At 45.9% G+C, this 16,680-nt stretch overlaps 2 protein-coding genes across 8 annotated transcripts in view; one reads left to right on the top strand and one right to left on the bottom strand.

Moving 5' to 3' along the window:
* Positions 1-3,355, top strand: part of LOC116446722 — a 46,720-nt gene extending 43,365 nt beyond the window's left edge. For 5 of the 7 annotated variants that reach the window (XM_032114992.1, XM_032114989.1, XM_032114990.1 and 2 more), the window contains one exon: positions 83-3,355. In XM_032114992.1, coding sequence (XP_031970883.1) covers positions 83-878 — 796 coding nt within the window. In that variant the 3' untranslated portion in view covers positions 879-3,355. The remainder of the gene's footprint in view (positions 1-82) is intronic. The other 2 variants (XR_004241328.1, XR_004241327.1) reach the window with 2 other exon arrangements.
* A 5,544-nt stretch (positions 3,356-8,899) lies between these two features.
* TSN (translin) lies at positions 8,900-16,644 on the bottom strand. The gene is made up of 6 exons (XM_032115001.1): positions 16,503-16,644; positions 16,336-16,429; positions 12,491-12,587; positions 11,562-11,677; positions 10,834-10,913; positions 8,900-10,487 (listed from the first exon to the last, which is right to left on the bottom strand). Exons 1-6 carry the CDS (start codon positions 16,566-16,568, stop codon positions 10,251-10,253), a joined length of 690 nt encoding a protein of 229 aa, XP_031970892.1. The 5' UTR covers positions 16,569-16,644; the 3' UTR covers positions 8,900-10,250.
* Positions 16,645-16,680: the final 36 nt, after the last annotated feature.

Below are 16,680 nucleotides of genomic sequence, written 5' to 3'. Positions count from 1 at the left end.
AGTGCCCAGCAGCTGTCAGCATCACACTGTTCATTGGCATTTGAGATTGCAGGATTCATCCTGTCTTCTTAAATCCCTGCAGAATATTCCTCGATGTCTCCCAGAATGACAACACAGCACTGCGGCGGATGAACTTGAGGTCCTTCCTGATGGCCCCTCTGCAAAGGGTCACCAAGTACCCGCTGCTGCTCAGCAGAATCATCAAGGCCACCACCGAGTACCACCCAGACCACAGCAGCCTGCGGGAGGCCAAGAGCCGCATCGAGTCCCACCTGGAGCACATCAACATGAAAACCAAGCAGGAGGGGAACACGTGGACCCTCCGATCCTTTCGCCAGGACAGCAAGAAGAAGAGGGAAGTCATCAACATAGAGATGAGAGAAACTGCCCTCAAAACTGTCGGCTGGCTGCGGGAAGAAACGCGGTTTGTGATGGAGGGGTCTCTGCAGCTGGCCCAGCCCCCCGACGGCCAGTGGGTGAAGAAAGGCAGCAAGACCCTGAAGTTCCAGAACATGCAGGTCCTCCTCCTGGTGAATATGAAGCGTGTGTCTGAGTCCAGCCTGGAATCAGCCGAGCCAGGGCCTGTGAAGGATGCAGTGCTGGTACTCATCAGGGACAAAAATAACGGGAAGTTCCATTTGCTCAGGGAGCCCTTGAGACTGAGTAATTGCATCGTCTCCACTGATCCCGACTGCGACGACACCTTTGAACTCATTGAGATCAGGCGGGAGGCGTTTGTGTTCCGGGACAGCGACCGGGCACGGACTCACCACTGGTTCAGGCAGATCAGGCGCTACTCCAGGGAGCTGGGCTCCTGGAAGAAGCGGCGGAATGCGCTGCCCAACATCATGATCAGCACTCCTCACACCAGGCCCTGAGCCTGCAGGGGTGTTGCCGCATGCAAAGACCATCAAGAGCCCCAGTGGCCTCAACTTGCTCCATGGACAACTCGAGGAGGAGCCTGGTCCCCAAAGACTCTTAATAGCACTGGAAGCAAGCACCACAGGTGCTGGTCTCCAGCCTCTGGACTCACAATAATTTGTGGCTCATGTACATACAGAGATGGGCTCTCCTCGAGGAGATCTCTGAAGGATAATAGTTTAACTTGTTAATATTGCACTGCAGGAGAATGATGTATGATGCTTGCCATTGCATGGATTGTGTTGAAAGCCAGTCTTGACAATAAGAGAGGTTTCCACTATTGACTGTATTTCATCAGCATTAGGTAAAGTCAGGGTACTCAGCAAAATTAGGTGCAGTATTATGCAACAGAGGATGAAACCTGGAAAAAATTATGTTTTCCACCACTACTCCTAAGGACTGTGTTTCATTATTCACCTCTGTATATTCAGTCAAAATGCTTGTTTAAAAAGAAAGGCCTTTCATCTTTAATCCAAATCAAGTAGGTATCAATTTGCTCAAATTCAGCTGCATGCACACAGCAAAAAAAAAAAAAAAGAAAAAGAAAAAAAAAGAGCAAACATGAGTACAAGGAGTTCTTGCTCTCTGACATATACACCCCACATATGTGTAGAACCTGTGGAAGAGCAGCACACCCCCCAGTGAGAGTCTGTTATTTAACTGACTTAGGGACTGGAACATAATGCTGCATCTGAAATATCTCAGAAGTATATGTAAATACAGCGCTGCTACCACTGATAGTGAATTTAAGAGTTTGCAATTATTTAAATGATGTAATCTAGTGTATTTCAAAATGTAATTGAAAGGAACAATTTACATTGTACTGTAGAGTAACATAAAAAGTTTTAATAATTATGTTTCAATTACTTTAGGTGGGTATTTTTAAAAATATTTGTATTCTGGAGTCTTTTTTTCACTTAGTATGGGTTGCATTCAGATGAGCAATGTGCCTACGGCTGCTCTGTGATCCCCTGAACAGAATTCAGGGCTACTCCAGATGAGACTGGGAGAATGGTACAAATCTGCTACTCAGATTCTCACTAGACAGCAACAGAGGGGCACAAACCCTTTTGCTCTGGAGCCAAAACTGAGGCCACAGAGAACTCTCCCATAAGGTCCAGCCTCTCTCAGTTCCTCAGCAGGGAAATGACTCGAAGCTGAACAATGGTAAAAAGGCAAACAGGGTTTAACCTTTTCAGCCTGACATTACCACTGACCACTGCTTTGCAAAATGTCACGCTGTGACTTACACAGCAAAGGCCAGATTTCAGCCTGGAGGCTAAATTAAAGGAGCCTAAATTTTGGTCCACAGATCTGGGAGGACAGCCTGTAAATGTTCTTTCAGGCCCACAGGGTAAAGACAAAGCCAATCCATATTATTCACTACCAACAAAATATTTTTGTTACAGGCTTTTATTTCACAGGAGGATTCACACAAGTACATTTGTGTATTTCTCCAGAGATCAACCAGCATCAAAGGACACCAATGAAGGCAGACAGAAGCCATCTTCACAAAGGTAGCTCTAGTCTTGTAAAGGCACCACTGACCCAGCACCTGAGCAAGCCTCAAACTGTGTCCAGTGCTTTGTCCTCTGGCCACAGCTGCCAGGGCTTGTTGCACTGCTCTGGGCACTGCGGCAGACACCAGTGACACGTGCCTACTGGCTGTATTTTCTCTTGTTCTGCACCACCCAGCATGTTAGTGTTTCATCTTGTCCTTGAGGAAATGGGAAGATTTGCATCAGCTGAAGGGCACCCAAGACATGAGCGTGGCCGCACACAGCTGAGCTCTGTAGCGAACAATAGCTGTCTAAATGATTGTCAGGGCAGCAGCCTGGCTCCCTCAGGTGAGCTGGAATTCCCTCAAGTGCTTTCTAATCACTAGACAATAAACTGTTTGTTCCCCCAAAATATGCATTGAGCGGCCAGTGAAGAGCACGAGACATTGCTTTTAGTTTGTCATTTGTTTTTCACAGAGACAGATGCCTGAGCAGAGCAGCTGCTGGAGGAAGATTTCTCTTGTGCTGTCGTGACAGATCTCATCTAAGAGCCTTCAAGCCCCATTCACCTCACATGCAAAAAGCAACAGCTTGTAGCACCTTTGTCTTCTCTCCCAAGACGACAATGGCACAGCCACCTTCTCTTCCTTTCTCTGAGGCACCTCTGACAAGGGAAGGTGTAGGTACAGTAACAGCCTAATTTATCCAAACAGCAAGTGGCTTTCACAGCCACACAAAGCTGCCGCTTGCTGGAAAGTTTTCAATTACTTTCCAGCACAGTGATTTTCTCCACATCAATTCATGCTCAAAACCACCAGTGGACCGTTTGTACAGTCATATCTTTAAATCAAGATACCTTCAGCCAGCCTGGCTGTTCAAAAAGGTTAGAGAACAATAAGTGTACGTAAAAGGTCTGATATTTAGCATCAATCTTATGTTTGGCTGATTGTTCACTTTGTCAGATTCAGGGTTTTTCTAGGTATCACAGGAAGCACCTGCCTGCCAGGCTCCTGTAATCATGGCCTATTTCCTCTGAACCAGACAAACTCTCCCCAGAAGAAGGTCCATGAATAATCACCAGGTACTGAGTTATGAGCAGGCCATGTACTTGGTGCTGCAGCCCTGTTCTAAAAATCCTGTGGCCAGGGAACAGTAACTACAAGCCCTTTGATCTGGGACAGCTATGGGAAGCAACAGTGGGATTGCTGAACCTGTCAGACTACACAGAGGTTGTGCTTCCAACATACGCTGCTTTCACGTACCCGGTGTGTGCAGCTGCTCACCTGCCTGTAAATTACGGGTGTTGAAAGGGGACACGAGCAGGGAACAATCCCTGTGGCCCTGTGAGTGCCTGTGGTGTGGGGTGAGGCAGCACAGGCAAGGAGTGTCAGCACACTGACAAGGCAATAGATTTCCATAATCCTCAGGCACTTTTCTGAACTAGATGATCCCTCTCCTGGGAAGTTCCAGGTCTTTCAGTATCACGTGTACACATCTTGGCAGCCATGGAGATTAGTTGTGCTGTATTTTTCCATTTCTGATTAACAAACTGACAAAATGCTATTATAACCCAGGGTACTTGGGAACAGGGTTGTCTGCAAGCCAAGAAAGCAATTATTTGTTCCAAGCTGGCCATCCTAGGTCTCTGTAATATTTTTATGCCTCTCATTGTCATGACTGACAATACTAAGATTACTTTTCAAGACTCCTGCCCACTGAACTTTCCCAGCTAGTACAAGCAGGCCTTTCTGGAAGTACCCCTTATCAGGGGTAAAAAGAGAAATTTGGTTACTCCCTTGATTTATCAGAACTCATAAATGACCTTTAAAAATAATTTAGTATAAGCCTTACTGGTCATTTACCAGGAAAACAACAAAAGACAGTCTTTATTTTTAGAGTCCGTGTAGTTTTAAGCTCTAAAGGCAGACACACAAGACAACAAAACACTGGATTAGGAGCCCCCTATGAGCTTAGCCAAGGAAAGACAGAATAGCTCCTTTATGAGTCACAAGGCTGGGTGGGAAAGCCTGAAAAAAACACTTGGAGATGAAGAGCAAAAACTTCAGAGGGCAGACACTTCTGCTTTAATGAATAGAGATCCTCTCCTTTATGGTGTCCTTGTACTTTCCTGGCTGTCCTTAACAGAAGTGCAGATGGGGAAGGGGCACTCGGTGTGAGTCTCCACTATTTGATCAAGAACACATCAGAAAGGGAGAACCAGCTTTGGTCTGGCAGCAGGTAGTTGTCATTGGAGACTGAGAGATTGACCTCAGCATACCCCAAATCCTGAAGAAAGCTCTGAGATCATCTCAGATCTCCTCACTTTGCTGCATGTGAATTTATAATGCAGCAGAAGTCCCAGAATTTTTTTTTTCCCCCCAGCAGGAGATTCTGGTGAATCTTGCACTGTCTTGCTTGTCCCTGACATGTTCAAAGGTAAAATAGTTTAAATCTTCTAGCACCATGCCAAAGATCCCTTCAGAGCTCATGGAAGAGGCAGCTGTAATGACTCTCATTTTGTAATGTCAGCTGTGTCTCCTCTTACATGTGTGCTGGGGAACTGGGTAAGATTTAGCTGGAGCTAGGCTGACATTCTCTGACTTGAAACTGGAAAAACCTGGAACCAAAACCAATGGAGGAAACTGTCCTCCCAGAAATCAGATAAATATTCAAAGTTCTCACTGTCATTGTTGAGTGACCTGTCACTACAGTGGAGTATGAAGGAGCAAAATGTCTTACTGATCAGGCAGATGGAGGAACTGCCTTATTTCTCACATGCTGCTGCAGAGGACAAATCTGACCAGACATAGGTACAAGCAATGAAGAAATAAGGAAGTTTTTACAGTAACACTGCACAGTCAAAAAACTCCAGGCAAGCCCTAAGGGCGCTCATTAGAAAAGAATATACCTCCCTTGGGAAGCTGAAGGTGATCCCCTAAGGGAAGCCTTTCTACAACATGATGGAAAATTTGAGTGATAGGAACAGAGTTCCTGTTCTTCAGCAGAGATGGAAGAACACTTTGGGGCAATCAGAACATAGGCAGAGCATCCATCCAGCACTGATCTCTGCCCAGGCTTGACTGGGAGCAGTTACACAGCTGGAAAAGATTTGGAAAGCTGGCATTAGGCTCTAGATCCATTAGAAAGGATTAACATAATAATAATAATTTGCAAATCTCCAGCTCAAATCCTGCCCCAGTGTGATCTCCATCAGTGCAGGCTTTGCATCCCTGAGAAATTACCTCAGCTGCAATTGAGAAGACCCAGTCTGCAAACAGCCCTCTCAGGGAAGGTCCTCTGCATGGAATCAGGCAAAGGATTTGTTGGCAGTGGAGGCCCAGGTAGTTTGAACTATTCCCTCCTAGGGCAGGAACTTCCCTTGCAGTGCCAGAGTCACATCCCTGGGAGGATCTGCATCAAGCATCTCTCTGGGTGCTGTGGGCAGGGCAGATGGGAGCAGCATGCCTGGAGATCACAATAAGGTCACAGAACAGATCTCATGACTGGTGCTGGGAGTAACCAAACCATGCAAAGAGCACAAGGCCTTTATAGCCCTGGACTGTTTCACAAGGGCTGAAGTCTCTTTTTCTTCCCTTAAGGCTTTCTGCAGTCCCTGCTGAAGTCTCCAACAGGCTGTGGTGATTGTCAGACTTGACAGCAGCCTGTGAGAGCTGCACAGGGCCCTGGAAGCAGCCAGCTGGCTCTCCCTGTGGGGCTGGGAGCCAGCAGACTTCCAGGGGAGCAGAGCACCTTGCAGAGCTCAGGCTCTTACATTTTCCCCAGGTTAGATGTTTGTATACCCAGAGTGGGAACGTGCAGGTGGACAGGCACTCAGACAAGGAGTGTATTCCTCCTTTCAAGAAAGGGCTGGTTCTCCTAGGGCAGGGCAAGCCCCCACTGCTGACCAACCAATGCAAACCAGAAGTGCCAGTTTGAAGGGACAATAAACAGGCAGTGAAGCCTGCAAGGAGATACCTGTCTTACCTAACTCATGCCTGACCCACAACATGCAGACAGGAGATACAAACCAGACAGGACTCTTCCTTTTGAAATCAAAACACTCATTTCACGGCACTCCGTGAATTCAGCAGGGAAGAGGCTCTGAACAACCCCTACACACTCTTTAGCAGAGCTGCACCACAGCATCCAGTAACAGTACTTGAACAAGAGAAGATGGACTGTGGATGGGTGATGGGTCAGCATCCACAGACAGACCTCCAGAGTTATCTGCATTCACTTTCTGCTCCCCTTAATTGCCTTGGTGTGTAATGACCTTGCAGGCTGAAAAATCTGGGTGAGGCTCTGTAGCTCACTCACTTTGCAGTGAAATGAAATTATTTACCCAGAGAGAAAATCCTTGGCAATCCTGCCAGAACAGGAAGCAGTTAAATTACTGCAAGAAAAATCAAACCATTTACCACGTAGTGTTACAGCTCAGAGAATACTGAAAGCTGGTGCCGCAGGGAGAGGAAGAAGCCTCCCTCCACACACTGGCACAGCATGGAGCGGGGACTGTGTGATGCACCAGGTCAGAAGCAAACACTGCTGAAAAATAAAGATTGTTTCTAACAAGTGCCACTTTAAAGAGGAGGCTGGACTGGCTCCAGTTAATCAATTCCAGCAGGCAGAGCCCAGTTCAAGAGCCAGCCCCAGGGTCTATTGTGCATCCTGCTCACCCCAGCTTCCCGAACTGTTTCAGGTCAGCACTTTCATTGATCTGCTGGGCTTGAACAGGCAGGGCTATAAATAAAGAGCCATTAATCAACTATTTAAGTACCCTTTTTACTGAAATAAAGAAAACCCACAAAAATGACCTCAAGATGGGAAAAATCCAAATAAACAAGTTAGTGAATACAAAGATGATCCAAGAGAGCGCTCCCGGGAACACACTTGAGGAGGCTGAAGTGGCTCAGGGAACAGCCGTGCTGGGTGTTGAGTCAGACTCTCCAGTGCTCCTGCGCTGACTCATTCCCCTTCCAGCTGCCACCACACGCTGCTCAGTCCATTCGGCACCAACAGGAGTCACTTGCTCAGAGTTCAAGTGCATCTGATTCACCACGAGCCATCCAGCTTCTGCAGTCCATTGCCATTCCCTGCTCCTATTTCCCCTGGGAAAGGGAAATGTCAAAGAGACACCCCCTTCCCTACTCAAGTCCTTCTGAGTTTTCCCTTCTTACCTCGGCTCCCAGCTCTGGGACAGGAACACAACTTACCGTTTAGGATCAGAGTAATGTGCAGAGGAAGCTACAAAAGCATCCCCATCTTCCCCTGCTGCTGCCTAGGGAGAAAGGTAGTGGTTTTCTTTTCCCTTCTCCAGACCCAGGCTGAGAATGAGTTGTGTAGCCTGGCTCTTGTACAAAATGCTTTTCCTGAGGATGATGCTAGGCTCTCCCAAGAACTAGAACAGGAAAGAATTAGGTGTTTGTTAAACACCCTCTAAGAACACAACACTGTCTCTTTCTTGGGCACTTGCTCTTCACAGAGCCTTAGACAGAAGGATCCCACACCTTACACCTCTGTCAGCCCTAAGTAAGAGCCTTGCTCTTGCAGTTGTCCCTCCCATGGTACCTGCCCCTGTGGCACAGCACTGCTCCATCTGGGATCTAGTGAAAAGCTGTGTTAGGCATACAGGATCCCGTGTCAGGAAGCAGACTTGCTGCATGACCAAGTGCAACTGGGGCACCGGGGACACAAGTCAGTGCAAAGCCTTAACCAGCAGCTGTGCTGCCACATGGCCTCACATCCCAGTCCCACATGCCAGGAGTCCTCTAACCTAAGACACACCACACTGATGTGGAAAGGAAACCCTTTTCTATTCCCCTTTTTTATTCCCCTTCTCTATTCTGCTCCCACGAATTTCCTGTGTGACATTGAACTGCAAGCTGTGTCTGCACAGCCTTAGGGTGTTGGTTTATCCCTCATCTCTGCTTTTGGCAGTAAAACTGGCTTAAGCTCCTTCCTTCCTCCCATGTCCACAGTGCTGAGGAATGAGCAAACACTGGCACAGGGCAAGAACAAAGAAATACTTTAAAAGCTGTTACATTGCCATGGGGCTCAGGAAGTTACACCCTCATTTTCTTCAGCTGTGAAAGGGGAATATTACAATCTCCTCATGTTAAGTGACATAAGACACGAAGGATGAGGACAAACAGGAAAGATTATGAGATGCTCTGAAGATAATCTTGCCACCTCTTGGATTGGTAAAGATACACTCCATAGCTCTCCTATTTTACTTGGTGAAATTGCTCAAAATTAAAAAAAAATTTAAAAAAAAGCCTATGAAATGTGTTGCAGCTTGACTTTGCACTTGGCAGTGTTAGGAGTGCGCCAGTGAACAGCTACAGCCAAGGGGAGGAACTCCATTATTGCCCAAAGACAGCTGAAGGATGAACTGCAATGCTGGTATTTCAGAACAGGCTCCCAGCAAGGGAAGCAAACAACAGCAGATGATCAGACAACAGGCAGAGGTACCAAGTGGCCAAAATCAAAGAACAGCTTTTATTGGCCATAATAACCAAGAAACCATTTTCTTCCAATAAACAAAACAACCCCCTAATTCAAACAGTGGTAAATCTTCACTAAGAAACCGAAACACCAACAAACCCCACATAAACTTAACTGTTCCTGTTCATCCTCTGAAGTATTCCTCCTCCTCTTAAAGAAGTTAGCTGTTCTCCTTAACCCTCCTGCACCACCAGAAGTAGGAGAATGGCAAAACTCAGTCATTTAGGACAAGAGAACAAGCACATGGGGAGGCATGAGTCTGTCCACTTGAACACATTAAAGAGGCTGTAGGTGTTTGCAAACATCTTACATACAATTACTGGAAGTAGTAAGTTCTGTGTTTCTTGAGATACAAGCATTTTACTACACAAACTATAGTTTTATGTTTGGTTTTTTTTTAATTCCAGGATAATAGGTACAGTTGTGGCCTGTACAGCTTGTTACAACTCAGACACCACTGCAGTTTATCAGTTTACACTTCTCTTTTCAGAAAACTTGGAAGCTAAAAAAACATAAAAATTGGTTACACCGAGTTCTCAAGGCAAATCATCATTTAAAACTCTGCATTTACTCATGCCAGTAAAACAAATGCCAGTAAAACAAACACCAGAGAAAGCAGGTGTCTAAAAAAACCCTGCTCTCCCTGGTTACTGAAATCTTTGTGGAAAGAAAATAAAAAAAAGAGAGAGAGGGGATGGGAGATATGGCAGGGTGCAAGACACCAGTTCCAATGGAGGAATTCTCAGGAGTATTTTCACTAATTTCTCAAATAAAGGAGATACATTAACAGAAACCATTAAAAAAGAGATCTGGTTCATAAACAGTTATGCAATTTTTTTCAACTTACGTAAGTGAAAATTTAAGAAACAAAAAGGCAAAAAAAAAATCAGTGTCTTAAAAAAATCTGATATTTACACACTGTGTTTCTTAAAAGATTCCACGTGTCTGCACTGAGCTGTGTGCTGTGCACACATCTCTGAGGGCGTGTGAGCAGAGACAGCCACAGCACTTCCCAGCCAGAGCAGGGAAGAACACTACAGAACTAATGGGAATCTCAGCTCATGGGAGTTACTAACTACTATTGTTGCTGTGCAGAGAACGGCACCGTGTGTTTGACAGAGGAATTCCACTGGAAACAGAGTCTCCTGTCCTAACCTAGACATGATTTTACAAAACATCTAATGCCTGTACTACACCTTTTGTAAGAAAATAGAGAGCAGCTTTGAGCTGCAGTTCTTCTAAACTACTGTAGGAAGGCTTCTCTAGGTACTTCCTAAATTGGCAACCATCTGAGGTAATCGACGATGCTGTTCAAACGAGCATCCTTCACTTCTCTCCGCCTCCACCAACTGTTGCCTCCTTATTGAGTCCTCTGATCGACAAGTCATAAACCACTTCCTCAATTTTCTTGACATCGTATTTGAGGCCATCGTAGCGTTTCCTCAGGGAGTCATTCTTCAGGTTGAGGAGGCGGAAGCCAGAATCCAGCTCGTTGATAAAGGCTGAGATGCGGAGAGGGCGGGAATAGTCCCCAGCTGTGACACTGTTCACTGCCAGCCTGGCCTTCGAGAGGAAACACCGGAGAACATCAGCACAGCACCCCCCCACGTCACATCACTGTCCCCATCAGTTACTGTACCAAATGAACCACTTGTGTTCCAGGCAGTCAGATTATTTGTACTTAGATCTACCTCTTTGCTGACCATAGTTCTGCATTTTCAATCAAATGACTAATGTAAATCTTAAAAGTATCGCTGAGGAACATGCAGAGAAGCATCTTGCTACAAGTCCAGATCAAGGTGTTGTGTATCATAACTTCCACGAACAACCCAGGAAAGCTAAAAAAACACATTACTTTTGTTTTTAAGGTCAGTTTCAAACCAAATACGTGCACAAGTATCTTTCTTACCAGCTCACTGGCCAGAGTTAATATGCCAGAAAGATAATCTTCAATGTCCAGGTGAAAACCCCGTTCTCGATCAGCTTCAACTGAGACAAAAACAGAGCAGTGATGAGGTGGTGCTGAGCACGAGCAAACCCAGCCACCTTAAATTGCATTTGTTTACTGGAGCTAATTTGAAATATCAAATTTATGAAATATTATTACAAAATAAAAGTCAGCCTTTTCCTGTATGTGATGTAATTACAGCCTCTCCTCAGTTCTCGATTCAGCATCTTGTACATCCTCAACTGTACCTCCAACAGGGTAACTCGATTTACATCTATATACAAGATGTATTTTCCTTACTTTTTTTCAAATCTTTTGCTCTGTGAAGATACAATTCTTTTATGACAAAGAATTTAATCTGTTTTATGCACTTTTTAAATACAAAAAGCAAGAATTCAGAGAAACAAGCTCTCATCTTTGTGTTATTCTTTTGGTGCATTTACACACTTTGAATGAATGACTTTCACTGATGAAGAACTTATTAACAAATGAATACTTTTGTTAACGTTAGGTTTGCCAATTTCCGTCTTCTGAGAATTCGTTGTTTATATAATGAAATCAAATACCAGATAAACTCTGGAACCGATTTCCCGGGAAGAAATGAAGTTCTGCCATTTCCCTGTACCTCTGAAAGCTACAATGTCTAAAAGGTCACAAGCTTTTTCTCTTCAGTTACAACATTAACTTACTCCCAAGTATTTCTGCAACAGCTTCTCGGGTCACCAATGTCTCTGACTCCAGGTAGACTACGAATGCTGCCAGGAACACCAGCCGCTGCAGCACAAACCTCCAGTGCTCATGAAACCTGCAGAAGAAACACCAGATCAGGGTATAAATAATTAATGTTTATTAGTGGAACGTTAGACAACAAGCACACATTATGTGTGTGTTTTCTGCCTTTCTGCAGTGCATTTTGCAGTATTTTTGGTTTATCAAAATGACACCAGCCAAAAGGCATCTCCTTGGTACTCCAGAACTCCACACCCAGGTTACCATGCTGGATGCTGACATCTGCTCGCCCCTCTCACATGCCTCCTCAGCTCCCACAGTTTTCCAGGTTGTGTTGCCCACAGACAGCCAGGGCTTTCCCTCCCACCCTCCCTCAGCAGATCTGAGCTGACAAGATTCTTATTCTTTGAAATGTTCTTGCCAGGCACTGTCCCCTTCTGGCAGCAGCAGAACGCAAAGGTGACAACTTCATTTAATGTCTGCAGAACCAAAGAGCCATTTCATGACAGATTTAGAGCTCTGCTTGCAGAAACGCCCCAAACCAAACAACTTAACTGAAATTAATGGAGCAGCAAATGCCCTGCTCCCAGATACAAGGGCAGCTCCAGCAGAACACCAACTTGTTAAGTTTCCCTTTTTATTTTTTAAGAAAGTTTCTAGAAAAATAGTTCAATATTGAGTATTTTTAGTGAAAAGGTATAGCGTTTGAGCAAAAGCATTTTTTATCTATGCTGATAAAAACCTTACACTTGTCTACCACAATGTACTTTTCAAAGAGAAAGAAGCATTCAGCCCATAAACCTTTACATTGTTATTCCAAAGCAATGATGACACATGCCCAAGCAATTCCCATATATATCTGTGTCTGGCTGTGTGTGATCCTGCACACCTGTAATACTGATCAGCAGGAAACTTGGTCTTCAAAGACTCCATCTGTGTCCTCACTGTACCAAAGTGCTCACGAGCCTTCTGACACTTCTTTGGGACTGAAAAAGAAACAGCACAGCATTCAGGGAATGAATACATTCAGGAAATGGAAATTTGACAGGCAACAGCAGTTTGTAAAGAGTTTTCCAGTGCAGACAACACTATTTATGCTTCTTTCTTGTCCAAGATAGGTTACTGACACTTGGAATCAATCTGAGAAGTATTCCTGGTCATGGTCACACCATGAACCACAGAGGTAAAGCAGAAAGACTCCAGAATTCCAGGCTGTCTGACCTGCTCTGGGCATTTGTTTTGAACTTGAGCCAAGATGTCCCAGCAACAGCCAGATCCCAAGCAATGGAACAGCGCTGCACACAGCAGCTGGCCCCAAAGGAAACGCACACACCCCCCAAGCACTGCTGCCAGACAACTCTCACAGTCAAAGGAAAAGCAACTTTTCTTTCTCCACATTAAAATCTTATCCTGTTTTTTTCTAATCCATCTGAGTTTGGTTACATGAGGTGCAACATCCCTTCAGGAAACTGCATTTCCTGCTTTTTACGATGTATTTGAAGAGCCTGGGTTTCAGCCTGTCCAGAGTTACAGCTCTGCAGAGGAATGATCTCTTGTTCCTGTAGTAGCCACTGCCACCTCCCGTTTGCCGACAGAGTTACAGCCCCGCTGCACCTGCAGTGCCAGCGACCGACCAAAGGGTTCAAACCACAGCTTCACTGCAGCCCTTTCACAGATCCTGGTCATGAGCCAAAAAAGGCCAAAGATCAACCTGATAGGCCCTCCTGCATCTTCATGTACAGAAGCCAGGATTATTCACAGAACCTAGATCTAAAAGCTGTGATGGTTTTTACCAAATAAGACACTTAAGTGTGATTATAAAACTTCTTTCACTTAACAAAACATAATTTCTGTTTAAAAAAACAAAGGGAGGGAGAATAAATGCAAAAAAATAAAGAGCTTCAGGAGGCAGAATGTGGATGTGCTCCATGTGGCAGCCAGGATGAAAGAGCTGTGTGAGGCTCACTGAGAGCTACAGGGTTGCCTCAGTCGTGTGAGCCATCACGTGGCTGTGGGGACAGAGTAAGGAACACGTTCACATTTGGCTTCTGCCAAAGGAACCTGTGACAAAAATAAACAATCCTTACTGTAAAGGCTCAGAAAATGCCCAGTGACACACACAACCCCCAAATTCAAACTGTCCTCACACGTCCTCAGGTATCGCCTCTGATGTTCTGCTGTTGTGAGAGCAAAGACACTGAGTTGGCTCTCAGGCTCCGGAGGCCCTGCCTGTCACCCTGACTGGTATCAACAGCAGGATGCAGCACACGCTGCCCTGCCCAGCCTTCTCAGCAGTTCTCCAACTCCATTTGGGACAAGGAGCCAAGGAAGCCTGTGCAAGATGACATTTTCAAAGCCACTGCCTGGTATGAAAAGCTGTCCTCCATCAAACTTCTAATTGTCCTGTGGTTCTGCTAACAGAGCTCAGCCCACAGCCCTTACCCTTCTCTCTGGTAGGACAGATTCGTCAGCCCAGAGCAAACCCTTTCCCTGTTCCCACTGGCTCTCTGTTGTCTCCTTGAGTTTTCATCACTCCCTCTATTGAGGATGCAGGAATAAACAAAGGATCAACCAGGAGGCTGCAGGAAGAAGTAAATCATCTCCCACTTACAGTGGCACAAGGAGTGAGGAACGACTGGGAAAACAGCTCTGGCTGCAATTCAGGGCAACACAGCTACAGCTGTTACTCTGTCACCTGTGAACTTAAAGTAATTAACAGTATTTTTAGCTTTTAATTATTAGTTTATATGGTTTATTCTCATTTAAGATTTTTCTAGTTCAATATAGTTTATTAATAGTGTTAATAATTTTCCTTACATCTTGGAATAAATAAGTATAAGGCCAAAAAAATCTTTATGTCACAAAGTATAGCCAGAACTCTGTTGCAATAAGAAAAATCTTCTTTCATAGTTCCAGGAATCATTATTTATCCCCTTTTACTCTACTAAGGAAGAATCATTCTAGTTTCTTAGTAAAAATGCTGTACTGCATCAAACAATGAGATGCTGTAGGAAGCCAAACATACATTTAAGGTACTACAGTGCAGAACTAAAACCATTATCAATCAAAGTGTAGTCTGAATACGTGACAACTGACAGGTGCTATTTATCCCCCAACAATGCTTCTGTTTATTTGCACTACATTATTATGCTTTAAACCTTTATTAATCTAAACGTTTCTTAACTTTCTTTACTATGCTTGTAAATATAACTTGATGACAAATTCACAGGTCTGTTATCACAAGTTAACTCCTGACCTATTAAGCATGAACTCATTATTTTTGCAAGAATTATAAGATGAGGCTTTGGGGGTTTTGCTTGGGGATTTTTTTTTGGTTGGTTGGTTTGTTTTGCATTTTTAGCTGGTTTTGTTCTTTGTTTTTTTCCTTTAACTATTCCAAATCTCTTCTCAGACTCCTCAAGTTACAGGACCAGCTCTCTCCAGGAATTAAAAATCAAGTGAAAATACACCAAGTTGAACATGGGCCTCTACTATCAAATGCTTGAAAACGACTCTGAAGTTGTTACCCACACAATGACCAGGGATTTTCCCAGGTTAGAAAACTGAGTGTCTGCTTGTGTAAATAACCCCTCAGCAGCTCTCACTTCCAGCACTGCCAGGTTTCCCAAGCAGATGGAACTTGCACTTGCCCGCACTGTTGCTCATGGCTAAACACAGACCCTCTCTGAGGCCAGAGGAGCCCCAGGCCTCCAGCTCCAGCCCCACTGTGCTGAGGAACCTCTTCAGGCTGAAAACAACCAGTCAGCTCTACACGTGAGCAGAACAGCACCTGGGGAGGTTTGTTCTGTTCCCTTTCACAGGGTGGCGTGCATAAATTCCTTTCAAGAGTTTCCAGCAAAGTCAGAATGGTTGCTTCTTCTCACAAGATATTGACTGGAAAAAACCCAGCTCTTAAATGACATATTTAAGTTTATTCCAGTAGTTTTACCAGTAGGCTGAGAAATGAGGGAACAGAAAGAGCACATCTGACACCTGGGCCTGCAGAGCTGCTCTCCTGGTCTGGAGGAAACGGGCTGGCCCAGAAACATTCTGTCCAACATTCAAAAGCCTGGAACCAGGCTGGTGACAACCCAAACCTCCAAAGATGCAGAACAATTCCTGCTGTCACTCAGACATCAAGGGCAGGTCCTGCTTTTTTGGCCTTTGCAAATTCCTTTCACATTTTGCTGCATTAAGCAAAGTTTATACATGCACACAGAATCTGTTTGGCACAAACCAGATTAATGTGTGTTCCCCCCCATCCCAGTCCATCCTGAATACCCCCGAGTGCTCAGGACCACAGCTTTTTGGGGTGTGGGGTGAAGAGATGGAACAGGGACATTGATACAAAGGCCCGACAAGTAATGATAAAACAGTCTATGTGCAAGCCACTTACAGGGAGACCTAAGAGCCAACTCAGCAGCCCAGGACGTGAACACCTGGAAAAGAACACAGTGCTCTGCACCGAGACAGAAAAGCACCAGGCTAGGGAGGGGAGAAAGGGATAGAACGGTGTTCCCTAAGACTGAACAACAGCTTTACTACTTGTGTGGCTTGAAACCTCCCAGCTGCGCCCTCCTCTTCCCAGCAGCCTCCGGGAAGCCCACGCTGGACTCCTCGGGAGAGCCTGGAAGCTGGAAAAGAGTTTCCAGTACAGGGGACCTCCGTGCTCCGAGGGGCACTCCCGCCCCCCGGCTGTTCCCCGCTGCCCGGGGGCGGCGGCGCGGGACTCACTGTGCTGGAAGCCGGGCCCCTGGTGCACGCCCTGCAGCAGCGTCAGGATCTCCCGCGCCGTCTGCTCCAGCGCCTGCACCACCTTCCGGATCTCCTGCGGGCACAGCGCGCCGTCAGCCGAGGCACAGCCCCGTCCCCTCCCGCGCCCGTCCCGCCCGCCCTGGCACCTCTCGGATATCCTGGTCCTGGCCGAGCGCTCCCTGCAGCGCCGCGAACATCTCGCTCACCGACATGATGCCGCCGCTTCCCGCCCACCGGGCCTTCAGTGCCGCTGGCGCGCGGCTGCCCCACGCACCGCCTGACCGCGCCGCGCCGGGCTGCCCCGAGCACCGCCTGAGCGGCCGG

The sequence above is a fragment of the Corvus moneduloides genome, chromosome 7 (assembly GCF_009650955.1).
Source record: "Corvus moneduloides isolate bCorMon1 chromosome 7, bCorMon1.pri, whole genome shotgun sequence".
In the NCBI taxonomy this organism is placed as follows: domain Eukaryota; kingdom Metazoa; phylum Chordata; class Aves; order Passeriformes; family Corvidae; genus Corvus; species Corvus moneduloides.
This window is presented reverse-complemented; position numbering and strand designations above follow the sequence as displayed.